At 39.5% G+C, this 13,347-nt stretch overlaps 1 protein-coding gene across 2 annotated transcripts in view; it reads right to left on the bottom strand.

Annotated features, from left to right (window-relative positions):
• Positions 1-10,554: 10,554 nt before the first annotated feature.
• The window catches only part of HELZ (helicase with zinc finger), a gene marked incomplete at both ends in the record, with an annotated part of 123,875 nt that continues 121,082 nt past the window's right edge, over positions 10,555-13,347 (bottom strand). For both annotated transcript variants that reach the window (XM_084236911.1, XM_084236912.1), the window contains one exon: positions 10,555-10,889. In XM_084236911.1, coding sequence (XP_084093037.1) covers positions 10,555-10,889 — 335 coding nt within the window. The remainder of the gene's footprint in view (positions 10,890-13,347) is intronic.

The following is a 13,347-nucleotide window of genomic DNA, read 5'->3' as shown; positions in this document are numbered from 1 at the left end:
CTCTGATGGCTGGTGGGAGCTTGAAAGGGCTCATTTGCAAGCTGACTCCCTGGCCTCAGAGACCTGCTGCCAGAGTGGCTGCCCCATGCTTGGCCTCCGTTGGATTAATGAGACAGAACCAGCTGTATGCGCAACAGCAGTGCACACGGCTGCGGCTCGCTCACAGGAGATGAATTTCTGAGCTGGAGCCCACCAGCTGACAGCCTCGAAGAGCAGATTTCCAGAAATACTTGGCTGGAAGGTTCAAAACCACCTTTAATTACCCCAGATCTCAAAGGTTTTTCAGACAGTTTTGCTTCCACCCTGTGAGCAGATCGGGCCCAGGAGGGATGATCAGGACCCCAGGCCCGTCGGGTCAGCCTGGGGAGACGTGATTCATCTCGGAATGCCGACGTGCTTACCCACCTTCCGAGAATTCCCCGGGACTTTTGTCCCAGGTTAGGCAAACTCGCTTTAATTAAGGCCCATGACGAAGTTAAGAGGGTTGAATCTGCAGAACTTTGTCTTAGAAGAAAAGCCTCCGCTGAGAGCAGCCACTTGGTTTAGCTTTGTAAAGAGGCGGCAGGTCTGGATTCCAAGCAGATGAAACACCCAACTCGCAGCTGGGCTGGAGGAGCAGACACGGAGACAGGCCTCCCACTTGCGCCTCTTCAGGCCCTTCCGTTCACTCGCCTGCGTCTTCTGCACATGAAGGAAACAAAACGCTAAAGACTAATTAGAACATTTCCGAGTTTCCTTTGCCAGGGCTCCCACACTTGCAGGCAGCCTGCTCACATGCACGGGCTTGTCATCTGAAGCCTCAGGTTCACTTCTGTTCAAGGGGGAGCCAACGGCATCCCACCCCATTCAGCTCTGGTTTCCTTTGCAGGGGAGCCCAGAGTAGGAGCTGGGCGGCCACACCCACACCCCTTTTCTGGAGTCCTCTACCGCCCATCCATCATCTGACCAGAGCCACTTCCCAGGGATTCAGGGCACTTTCCTGAAACAATGGTTGAAGTCAATTTGCAGAGCAAGAGTTTTAATGAGCTAAGGGTGGGATAACATCATAGATTTTGCAAGCTGTAGCTTCTATTCAATTTAATTACCTCCCTCTGTGGATTTAAAATCAGTCAGAGCTTCAGACAAAGGGGAATTCATCACATTCTGCACGGTAGGTATATGCCTACAGACCAGGATATGCTAAAATAGGCAGCATCCATCAAAATTGACATAACCATGGTGACGCTGTCAAACCAAGGCTTCCAACGGTGATACCTGGTTAGACATAAAACACTCATGAATGCTAATGCTTTGTCGCTGCTCTGCGAGCATGTGGAGTGGGTGGGACCTCACCGCTCACTCCTCCACCCCCAGCCCATCAACTCCTGCCGAGTGTTGTCATCTGGCCACGCTGCATTGACAAAGGACATGGAGGGGGAGGGCAGAGCATCTTTAGTTCTTTTCTCAATCAAACCGCGAGTCAGTTCAGCGAGGGAGTTTGGGGGCTGCTATAAAAGGCACAGGGCCGGTGCTGTAGGGTTAGAGACTTGAGGGCATGATCTCAGCCACCTAGAAGCTCACAAACTCCAAAGGTAATACAGAAACTGTCATACCAGAGGTGTGAGGAAGAGGGGGCTGATGCCAGCTGGGGAGTATGGGAGGGGGAATTTACATGGTCTTGAATATGTCGAGTTCCCCCAAGGAGACCTGGGGGTTGGAAGTCAAGGACTCTGACAGGGAAGAAGTGGTGAGTGGTTGGGCTGGGTCTGCTCTGTGCTCAGGAACTAGACCTGGTGGGGGTGGGGTTGCTTTGACAGCCCAGCTCAAAATGGTACCATGGGGATAGAAAACTTCTAAGAGCCCTTCAGAAAAGGCAGGCATGTCAGATCTGTTTTGGAGAGATAAGCCTGGCTGCCGCTGGTAGGATGGATGCAAACTGAGGTGATGCCATCAGCCTGGGGTTCTTTGAATCGGAAGAAAAGATTTCCATCTACTAGGAATTGGTTTGTTAGAACAACGCTATGAATGTCACACAGCCAAAGGCTCTTCAACTGCTTAAAATCAACCACAGGGGTATTCGAATATTCTAGTTTAACCAAGTTAAGTGCAAACAATTCTCCATTCCAGCACTCCCTCCATTCAAACAATTTTCCATCTTCATGCTTGACCTGCAATCCATACAGCATTTTCCACCTTGCAATTTTGATGAAATTACATTTTCCTGCTAACTTTCACGCTAATATTCTCAGAAAAACCGCTTCAAGGAACACCGATATGGCACAGGAATCACCACCTGAGAGAATCTTATTTGCATTTCCCCACTGGGGCCCTGGTTACTTCATCTGGAGCAGACAGCAGCTCTTCCAAATCCATTCAATTTATTTGTAAAGAAGTGTTTTTCTTTGCAAAATCGAGATGATTTATGTTGTATCACATCTGCCCAGAGCAAGTAACACACTTAGCTTAAAAGCGGATTCACTGCGATGAGTAAGAATTATAAATTGATACCTGCTAAGACCATGAAAGGTGGTCTATCCCATCCACTTACATGCACCCACTTTAGGCCAGGTATATATGTTAGATTTACGGTGCCACATTAATGGGGTGTTAAAAATAGCCAGGGCACACAAAGCATTCTGTGACCCACTGACATTGCTCAAAATCACATCATGGTAGATGCAAAGAATTATTTCCAAAACAAAAACATGAGCCTGACTTGGTAATTTTCTGCACAGCCAGCATTTCCGTGGGGGTGGAAGGGGGGTGAGATAATGGGATGAATGCTTGTCACTCACGGCTCTGACAGGTGGTGTACCCACATAATATATTGCTCTAAACTAGGGTTATGAGTCCTGAAATCAATTCCGTGTTGTGTAAGCCCAGCATTAATATTTGACTTGTTAAGAGTAATCAGTGATCATTTTTTAAAAAATGCCTAAGACCCATGGGGAATGACAATCTGCCTAGGCCTCATCTCCTCTCACTGACCCCTGAGGATCGGAAACTTTCCAGAAACACTCGGAGTTGCTTGGTCTTTGCTCAAGGAAAGTTAGTCCAGTTGCTAATTTCTGGAAATATAACCTGACAGATTAACAGTGCATCCTATTACGCTGGCAGATTTTACCTGTTAATGTTATGGATAAAACCAAGGTGCTGTGCTTGGTGTGAGATCCTTGCACTTCAGGGTGAAAGGAAACGGAGGACTTCGGTTCACACATCACAAATAAATCTCCAAATTATTAAAAAGGCATTTTATTATAAATACATTTTAGTTGTAGCAGTAAAATACATTTTGTGTTACCATGAATCTTTTAAAACAAAAGAACTTCACTGAGACAATGATCACAAGGTAGGAACTGTAGACCCCCAGATTAAAAACTTGTTCTAAGGAATCAAAGTGGCTAAAGGAACTCCAAAACTAACTTTCAAATAAAAAGGAAAAGACCAAAAAAAAAAAAAAAAAAAAAAAAAAAAGGAAAATAAAAACCCTTGAGAGTGGCTTTGGGGTTACTTTATGATACAAAGTTATTTTTACTTTGAAGGATAAACTCTTAGAACCTCTCAGATGAGGTATCACTAACTACAAAGAAACTTTTTTATGGTCTGGCCATAAATTATGATTGGATGGCTGCACTGGTACTTTCCAGAGATGGAGACAGACCACCTCCGCTGTGCCTCCTTTGGAAGCCTTGCCAAAACAAGTCCCAGTATCAATTTGCTAAATAGCTGATCATATAAAGTTAGCTGAACAAGATTAGGTAAGAACTGTATTTTTGAAGCATTAAAAAAAAAAAATCTGTCACTAATAACAGGACCTTTTAAGAAAATGAAAAACCCATTACCTTTATAATTTAGAGGAGAGGTATTTTAATCACCGTTTTGACCTAGCATACAACTACTATGTATAACCAGTACCTTCACGGGTTTCAAAGTATCAGGTCAGATGGCTGGCACAGTAAGCGGATACAGTACGATGTCGTATACACGGATTTAGAGGGAGCAGGGGTGGTCCGGATGTATGAAAAACCCTAGACCCTTCCTCTGTGCGGGAGTGGGGGCTCAGAAACATTCTCAGGTATAACTGACACATTGGGATTTCAACCTGGACAAAAGAGCCCTCTGACCTATTGAAAGGTAGAAAGAGGTCTTCACATACAAGGCATCGTGCAAAGTATAATGTAAAAAAATCGAAGCATTTGGAACTGGATAAAGTAACCTGTGCTGAACATATAAACAATCCCCACGGGAGGTTATCAATCAACCCTATCGACTAGGAAGTCCTTGTGTTTTGAGGATTCCAAAGCTGTGTGTTCTATGATTGCTTATCGTGTGTACTTCTACCTCTAAGTCATTCTATAACCTATTACCTTTAAAATATCTTTTTCTCTTTCTAGTATCTCAGTAAATTCAAAGCCGAACTAAAAGCCACAGGCAGAGCCCCATCCCCCCTTCCAGCCGCAGGCCGGGGGGACATTAACAACAGTGACAAAAACATACACATTTTAAAATATCCGAAGACCTGTCAGGTTTATTATAGGCAGTTTCTTTCTCAAAAATAACTTGCTCATACATGTGCACCCATGGTTTATGAATAACTCATGCTGCATAGGTGGTAAATTCCCCTAGACTGTTTCGCGAACATTTTTTTAAGGTAGCAATCAGAGACATTATCAATCTTCTGCCATTTACAACACTTCAGGCTCCTCGAATACCTGCTGGCATGGCAGAGAATCCAAAATAACTTTAACCTGAGAAATACATAATTTGAAAAACAAACCCTATGCCAGTGGTGACCCTGATCGCCCCTCCCCCCCCCAAAAAAACAACAACATAAAAACTACAAATACATTATTTGGGGATTATCTGTTAAGCTCAATGCTCCGTGTCAACTGCTATCTTAGCACAGGGTCTCCTATATTTAGCGCCTTGAGAAATGCAAAGTGCATTCTCATGACATCGATGGCTTCCTTCCACGACTCTCTCTCCAAGCGCTGGGTAATTAAGATGGACTGTTAGCACACCAAACGCACACACAGCTTCCAGACCAAAGCCCAAGCACCAGCACCCACAAAACCAAACACCCTAGAAATGAAAGTGCTCGTGTACCCTAATGTGGAAGTGGCCCAGACCCTGAAGGGGTGGCAGTCAATTCAAGGGGCGCCTCACACTTCAGAGGCCTTTCTCCCAGACTTTCTCCATGAATAGTCCACTCACAGCATCAGCATTACAAAAATATCTAGGAAAGCAGGGTTTTACACCCAGAAAATAAACGACCTTCAGACCTTCTCCAGACCCAGAGGCTCCCAGCACAGCCTGGGAACTCACTGCAAATGCAAAGGTTCCATTCCCACACTGGAGCCTGAAACCCAGGGGCAGGGGCCAGCAAGCTGCATCTTAACAGGACCTCCAGGAAATTCTGATGCTGCCTCAAGTTTGAGAGGCCTATCCTGCTCACAATTATAAAGCCTTAAAACAGGAACAATTTGTAAACAGACACTACCGTGTGACTTCCACTCTGTATTGCAATCTATGTGACTTGTCACCCCTTCCCCCTTCCTCCTCAAACACCCAAAGAAGTATTCATGACCAAATTTCAAGAAATCAAATTCTTTTTTAAAAGTAATATTGGTTTCCCCTCCTATTCATAGCTCTAAGGCAGGCAGTCACATGCTAGTAAACAAACAAACAAACAAATACAAAAGAGACCTCCTATCAGAGGTGGAGAATAAAACGACTCCCCAAGAACATAAGGAAACTTCCCTAAGATTGTTTAATGAACTCATAGAATGATATAAAACTTACTGTTTTATGCTTCATAATTGTATCAAAATAAAATCTCTGCTGAACAAATTGCAAATAAAAGCTGGTCTAGTACTCTGATTACTGAAACTATTGTCTCTGGGTTTTCTCAACACTCCAGTTTCAGAAGCTCCAGACTACTGTTGTATAACTGGGTCTAGGTCTTAACCACAGTTCACATCACTAAGTCTAGATACTTCTAGTAAGTAGGTACCTTCCTTCGAAACAAAATTTAGAATCTCCTGTGACTGTGTCCTTGAGTTTATTCCAAAGAAGATTTTCAACTATTTCAAAACTTTTAAATGTTTTTTTTTAATGTTCAATCTGATATCCTACTTTACAGTAATAACACTACCACTTTCTGTGTTTTATAAGAATGCTAAATGCCAGTAAGATTCACTTCGTGTAAGAATGGTCTTGTTATCAGGCATGAACGTAGTGTGACTAGAGCTGCTTTACAGCAAAGCCTCAGCAAGTGAATCTCCAACTCTCAAGTAGATGGAAAGAGAGAGAAACCTAAGACGAAGAGTACTTTTAAGACTACCATGCCACATACTCCTCCATGATGTTCTTTATAACATGGGACGGATGTCACTAGGTGGTATTTTAGACAAGAAATTAGAGTCAGAATGTTAGCCATTATTTCTAATTGCTAGGTAGTTTGTGGATCAGATGCCAAAGAGGGGGAGCAAAAGCAGATCCATTAAAACATTGACCTCAAGATTTAGGAAGACATACAGAGCGGTGGTAGAAATGGAAGGTTTTCACATGTTAAGGGGATGGTTAGCAAGAAATGATGCCTGGCAAATCATAAAAGATAAATTACTACCTTTGACGGTAGCCTAAATAACATCTTAAGGCAGCAATTTGTATCTTTCGATATATTTAAAGTTTTAATCTTGTATTTTTATAGACATTTTCTGGGATTCCCTTTTCAAAAACTATTCCAATATGAAACTCTGCTATCTAAGTATACCAGGTGTCTCTTTGTAAACGATTATTTCAGTAAATCTCATTTTCTTAGTAACAATAGTGACATCTAATCTTTATCTTGAAATTGTTTTTCACGCCTGGCTTTTAGCCTTGGCTCTCTCTAGCCGATATGGCTAGAGGTACATTCTTACATGTTTATAGCTTTGTTCTTGAGAGATATCCTAGAGAAACACAAAGCCTAGGGAAATATTAAATAGGTAAAATCAACTATATTGGAGCAAGATAATACTATATATTAATTATCTCAAAGTTAGGAAATTCGGTTAGCTTTCTCAGCAACTTCAATGCCTCCACAAATAAGGAGCCGATTTTCACAAATAGGTCTTGGAGACTGCTGTGTTTTATCAGGTAATGCTATGCAGTGGGAATTCTGCTTATCTTACTTATTCTGCAATTCTTTGAACTGAAAAGACTAGTTGATATTTACACCGAACCTGAACTTATTCTAGACTCTCTGGTGAGAAAAACCACACAAAACAGTTTTGTTACTTCACATATAAAATGATCTGGATAGAAAGCATACCTGTGTGAGGGAAGGAAAATTAAGGTCATGTTAGTTTAAATGGTCAATAATTAACTACTGATGCATCAAAGACAAGGCTGTGCTCTAACAATTTGGAAAAGCACATGCCAAATGGCAACCAAACCCCCTTCTAAACATATAACCGGAAAATATCCTCATCCCACTGAATGAGGCTCCTCAGATCTTAAATTCATTTTTAGATCAGGAAAAAAAAAATCAGCATGAATACGCACATATTTTATCACCCAAAAGAATTTCTTTAAGGTTATAAAAAAAAAGAGAGAGAGAAAATTTTCAGTAGCACTGAAATTAAGAAGTGAAATGAATAAAAACTAGTTCTGGCAAGAAAAAGAAAACTTCAGAATGATTCAAAGAACAAAGAAATCGAAACACATCATGTGAACAATTAACCTCACTTAGGAATCTGTTCTGGAAGAAAGGGAAGTTGGTAATACTTGGTATTATCCAAGAGCTAACAGTAAGTTAAAAAAAAAAAAAAAAAGTTTCATCTGACCTCCAAGGTTGAACCTGGTGTTTGAAAACTTTTCGAAGCCTGATTTGGGGGCATTTAATAATACTACCCAAGTGATGGGCAAATGGCATGAATGATATTCAAAAGTGATGCCTCATTTCAATGACAACTTGCACTAATTCTTGTAATTACACTTATCCCAAACTGTTATATTATTCATAAACAACAGATTTAAAGAAGGGTTAGAGATATGGCATTAGGGGATGCAAAAAAAGAGTAAGCATCCTAGGGAATGACATTTGCATTGGAAGCAGAACCTAAGAGAGTGTCAGAGGAAACATCCAGATCCTTGACTGGCTGTAGAGACAATAAGAAAATGAGCTCACCGCAGCAGTGGACTAATGAGAAGCTGTTATTTTTAGTTAGTTTTTTTTTTTTTTAAAGTAATAACTGCTTGGAACAGAGATGTCACAAGAACTTTAAAACTTCCTCATCCAAAGTTTCCACTATCATTGTATTGATATAAGGTGGTAGGGTATGTATGCATGTGCCCTTTTTAAACATAAATAATTTAAAAACTGATATGTTTTGAAGGTTCAAGTCTGGGAAACAGGAAGTTAGGCAATTACTTTATCACTAGAGGTTAACTACAAGAACTGACATGACAGCTCTGTCTTCCTAGTATCAAAATGTCTTTGAACATTTGTCTCGCTTGTGTGGTCGTCCTGTCAATTTGTGACGGAGGAGAATGTGCCTTGATGAGAAAATGATTTTACAGACATCCTCACATCAGGGAGATCTCATTTTCATTTGGTTTGCTCACAGACTTGGAAATATCACCTACGATATGACAACATTTTTTCTTCCCTTCTTGTGACAAAAGCATATTAGGCAAAGTGTGACACAGTTAAATGTGGAGACCTGACACCATTCTGAGAAAGCATGGTGCTGTGACAGGCTGGCTCCATTTTCCAGCTGACTGACAGGGACCATGAACACGCCTGCAGCTGCAGGTCCGAATATGTCACCTCACGCAGCGACCTGCAGCTGGAACATGAAGCCACAGACCAATGAGCTGTGCTCCGAGCAGAAAGATGGAATCGAACAAAGAGGCGCTCTCATCTGTCCTGTAGCTTCTGACCTTCGACTAAAGGCACTCTCTTATCCTAAGCTGTCTGAGGATTACAGGGGTTATAGCTGGCTAACCTCAGCGACATTCCAGGCAGACAGAGATGCAAGCAATTTTCTTTACCCCTGTAGCTTTTCAACCCCATTTTAAAAATGTATGGTGAACACAGGATGACCTATTCAGAAGCAGTCTTTCAAGAAACTATTTTTGAAAGTATTATCAGGACCCATTGGTTCATTTGTAATGTTTCCCAACATTGCCTTATTTAAAAAAAAAAAAAAAAGTTATATTGGAGCTTCAAGATCTCTCTAAAGTATAAAAGTAGAACTACCAGATTAGGAAAACAATAAGGACATGCATGCTCAGAGGGGTTACAAGACCACTAATTGGAGGAGGGTGAACATTTTCCTTTGGATTTTACCAAAGCTCATTCAAAACAACTTTTAGATCATAGAATATTTAAGATAGTTATTTAAATTCATATTTGTGTACAAGTTCAGTGGGGTTATATTAGAGGAACTGAAAGAAAAAAAAAAAAAACACAGAAAAAACAAGGGTAGCTTTTGCCCCGGATTTTGATGGACTTTGATACATCTTTCACAAACATTATAGTTCTTCTTTAATGATGTTCCTCAAACAAAAGTTAGCAAAATATTTGAATTGCCATGTATAATGTCACGTTTTAATGTAAACATCAAATAAGGTACCAAAACTTTTACTGGAGGGGAAAAAAAAATCTTAAAGCGGCACAATTCCTTATACCGGTAGGTGGGGAGGGAGCCAGATTACAAACATTTACACATGCATAGTGAGGGAAAAAAGGATTTTACTAAATTCACGCATTTTTAAAATAGTTATCAAGTCTACTAAGCACCAACGATCCTAAAAATTTTTCAGCTTCATGATTTGTTTAAAAAAAAAACACACTATCAAATTAACATTAAAAACAAGCTTGAAGTTCAGCTTGTCCAAAAAAATAACTAAGTATGCCAATGTTTTTCCACTTTACCAAAGAACAGAGGCATACAAAACACCTGCGAAGAATGCCTTCAACTCTCCCCTGCGGTGGCTGGAGATGAGGACAGCACGTCAGTCTAAAACTAGAAAAGTTTTAGAATGCAGCATCCTGTCACAAAAAAAAAAGCTGATAAAACTTAAAAGTATTTAGAAGATGCTGCCCCTTTATTTTAAAAAATTTTAAATGAATTTAAGCAAAAATAACATACATTTGTACATCAACTGGCCATTTCTGGTACAGAAACCCAGCATATGGTAATATTATTGGATAAATGTAAATGCTACTTACAATTTTTTTCTTTTTAAATACATTTTAGACAAACTTTTTTTCTTTTTTTTTTTATAGTTGCACAATTAACCTCTTAGCTGCTAGCTTGATGCAAACATATGTAACAATACACAAATTTAAAAATATTTTTTATTCTACATAAAAGCTGTCAAAATTCCGACACATCAAAAATGCAAAATAATGGAATATACTTTTAAAAAATTAGTTGCAAGTCTAGCAGCAAAGCAATTAAGTGAGAACAGATTTAATATTAAAACAAAGGGAACTGTGCATCTATAGATGAAGTCCAACTATCTTAATTCTATGGATACAAACAGAAATTAAAACATTCTCCCTTGAGGAAAAAAAAGTGATTATTTAAAATAGGAGTAAAAGCCATTGCTGCCCGACGAGCTCCCCAGGCTGAGTTCCTGGAACAGAGACAGAGGGTCGCTACTCTTCTTGGCCTGCTCGGGCGGGGGCCTGGGCTTGGGCGGGGCCCGCAGCGCGCTGGCATAGGACATGGCGGGCTTGCTGGCCCCGGAGCTTTGCTGGCTACTGCTGCTGGCCGACTCCGAGATCTGCTTGTTGGGCATGAGGGGGGGGAATTGGCCAAGATGCTGCAGCACATTATAGTTGAAGGAACTGGACACCTCGAGGTTTTCTGACTTCAACTGATCCTCAGGGGTTTTGCAGGTCTTCGTTGGAGCTAAAAGCAGAAACAGCAACACTGATTGAAGGCCATTCCAGAGATACGCAAGCATTTCTTAACCAGTTCTCATCCTGAGCAGCTCACCGGTGCCACAGCCACAGGACAGACAACTTTTGCCACAGAATGTTGACATCACAACACACCTACACAAACTTTTCTATCTTATACATGCTCATAAAGAATTAACCAGGCAAACTAGAATAGCTAACCTAAAAACTAAAGGTCAGATTTGAAGAGCTGCTTGAAAAAAATGACTTGAACAATTGTACACGTTGATATTTGTTACATTAACTGATCATAGTTTGAAAATGAGCCCAAACATGTTCTTTCTTAAATCACTGGTATATGTATACTTCTGGTCAAAGTAGACTATTGTTAATCTAATTCCTAGCAGCACTGGATTTGATTTGTTAAAAATGTCAGCTTTTCCTGTAACACATATGTAAGAAAATGGAATAAAAGAGGGAGAAAAAAAAAAAAAAACTACCACCACAGAGGTACAAGCTCCTTTACATTTTCCTACAATATACCTGACTTTCAAGGTGCTTCAAAATTGGACCCAACCTTTCCTGATTTTATTGCCCACTAAGTCTTAACTTGATTTCAAGCATACTTTTTAATCTTCAATCTTTTAAAAATTTAACACTGTGCTGGATTATAATCATGATACATCCTCATTGAAGATAATTTGAAATTACAGAAAAGGCTAAAGAAGAAAGTCATTCATATTCCCAGATATCATAACTCACTGGTGTATTTTTCCCCTATGAACATCATATTATACAGAATATTTTATGACTCATTTAATAACCTCTCATTTTTAGAAATGTGGGTTATAGTCAATTCTTCACCTTTACAGACTATGATAAAAGTTGTTATAAATAAATATTTCTAAATATTCATGACTATTTTCTTAGGATAAATACCCGGAAGTCCTTGACTGAGACATACAGCTGTGACCTCAAGGCTTTCAGTAACTATGGCCCAACTTTCCTGCGGGAAGACACTGCTCGCACCCAACCAACAATGTCTGCCATTTCCCTGCTCCGTCACAACATTGGTGTTGCTATTTTTAATACTAATGATGATGATAATATAATAATTATCTTGTTCTAGTTCTAATTTGCATTTCCTTGATTACTGGTGTTTATGGACATATTTTCCTGTTTATTACCTATTTGTGGATTGGAGCATACAGTGAAAACATTTCATTTTTTGGTCTTACTAAAAAAAGATGGAAGTAATTTTACTTCATGAAATTGCTGAAATTATTATAAACCACTTATCTTTCTAGAAAATTTATCACTTTCCGTGTGAAGGTCACTGATTTTGTGAATGAAAACAACTACTTTTAAGAGTGTCCTTTTAACAGACATTTCAGTATAAAGTGGCCTGTGCTACATAATACATAAAATAAACATTTTATTTTACTACATGATCAAAAACTTACTATCTTTATTTAGTTTACTAAGTTTATCATTTAACCATGCTCTCAATTTCATGACAATATAGTTAAGCTTAAAATGTTTTAAATCAAGTAATACTTACAAAATAGTATTTTAGAGACAGTTCTACCTAATGCCTATGTTCTTATTCAACCATAAATTCAAGATCTTTATTAATTTGATTCATCATTTATCTTCCAGATGACAATTGTTTAAAAATGGATTTTATTAATATGACAATGATATTCTTCAAATTCAAAACACCTATCTCCATATAATCTCAACTTTTCAGCAAATTTTTTGAGTGAACTTTTGAGTGAATTTTCAATACTGAACTATTAATTTCAATCAAAGAACATTACAATTTGTTTCTAGCACAAAAAAAAATAATAATTTTATACTTTTGAAAAAGACACTATAAATGACATGCACTTTGGGCATTCATTTAAGGAACCCTTTACTGTTTCAGTTCAAGTTAGATTTTTATTGATTTTGGCCAAAATTTACCATAAAAGATAAGTGGGAAAAGAAAAGATATATGGTCTTGTCTTTAAAATAAATTACAGGACCTCCCCTGGTGGCGCAGCGGTTGAGCACTGGGCTGTGAAGTTGCCTGCAGCCTCTGCAGCACTGGTTCGATCCACAGCCGCCGGGGAGGGTCCCACATGGCACGCAGACCTCTCCTGCCGTGCCTGCTGCCCCCCTCAGCAGTGTATTTCTGCATCAGTCTGCCTATTCTGCTCCCCGCCCTGGCTCTGGTGAATTCTCTAACCCTCCTGCGCTTCTCACCCTCCAGTGCTTGTATAAATAAATAAATAAATCTTAAAAAATAAATAAATAAAAAATAAAATTACAATAAAACAACTAAAAAGTAACAACTTTTCATGACAATTTGTAAGTTAGATATTTCTCAGGAAATTCAACTACCAGGCAAAATAGAGCCGTTTATACATAGTAGGTACTAATGAATGTTTAAAGATTAAAATGACAATGTCTTCTGCCAGGAAATA

Source organism: Talpa europaea, assembly GCF_964194135.1.
Source record: "Talpa europaea genome assembly, chromosome: 7".
NCBI lineage: Eukaryota > Metazoa > Chordata > Mammalia > Eulipotyphla > Talpidae > Talpa > Talpa europaea.
This window is presented reverse-complemented; position numbering and strand designations above follow the sequence as displayed.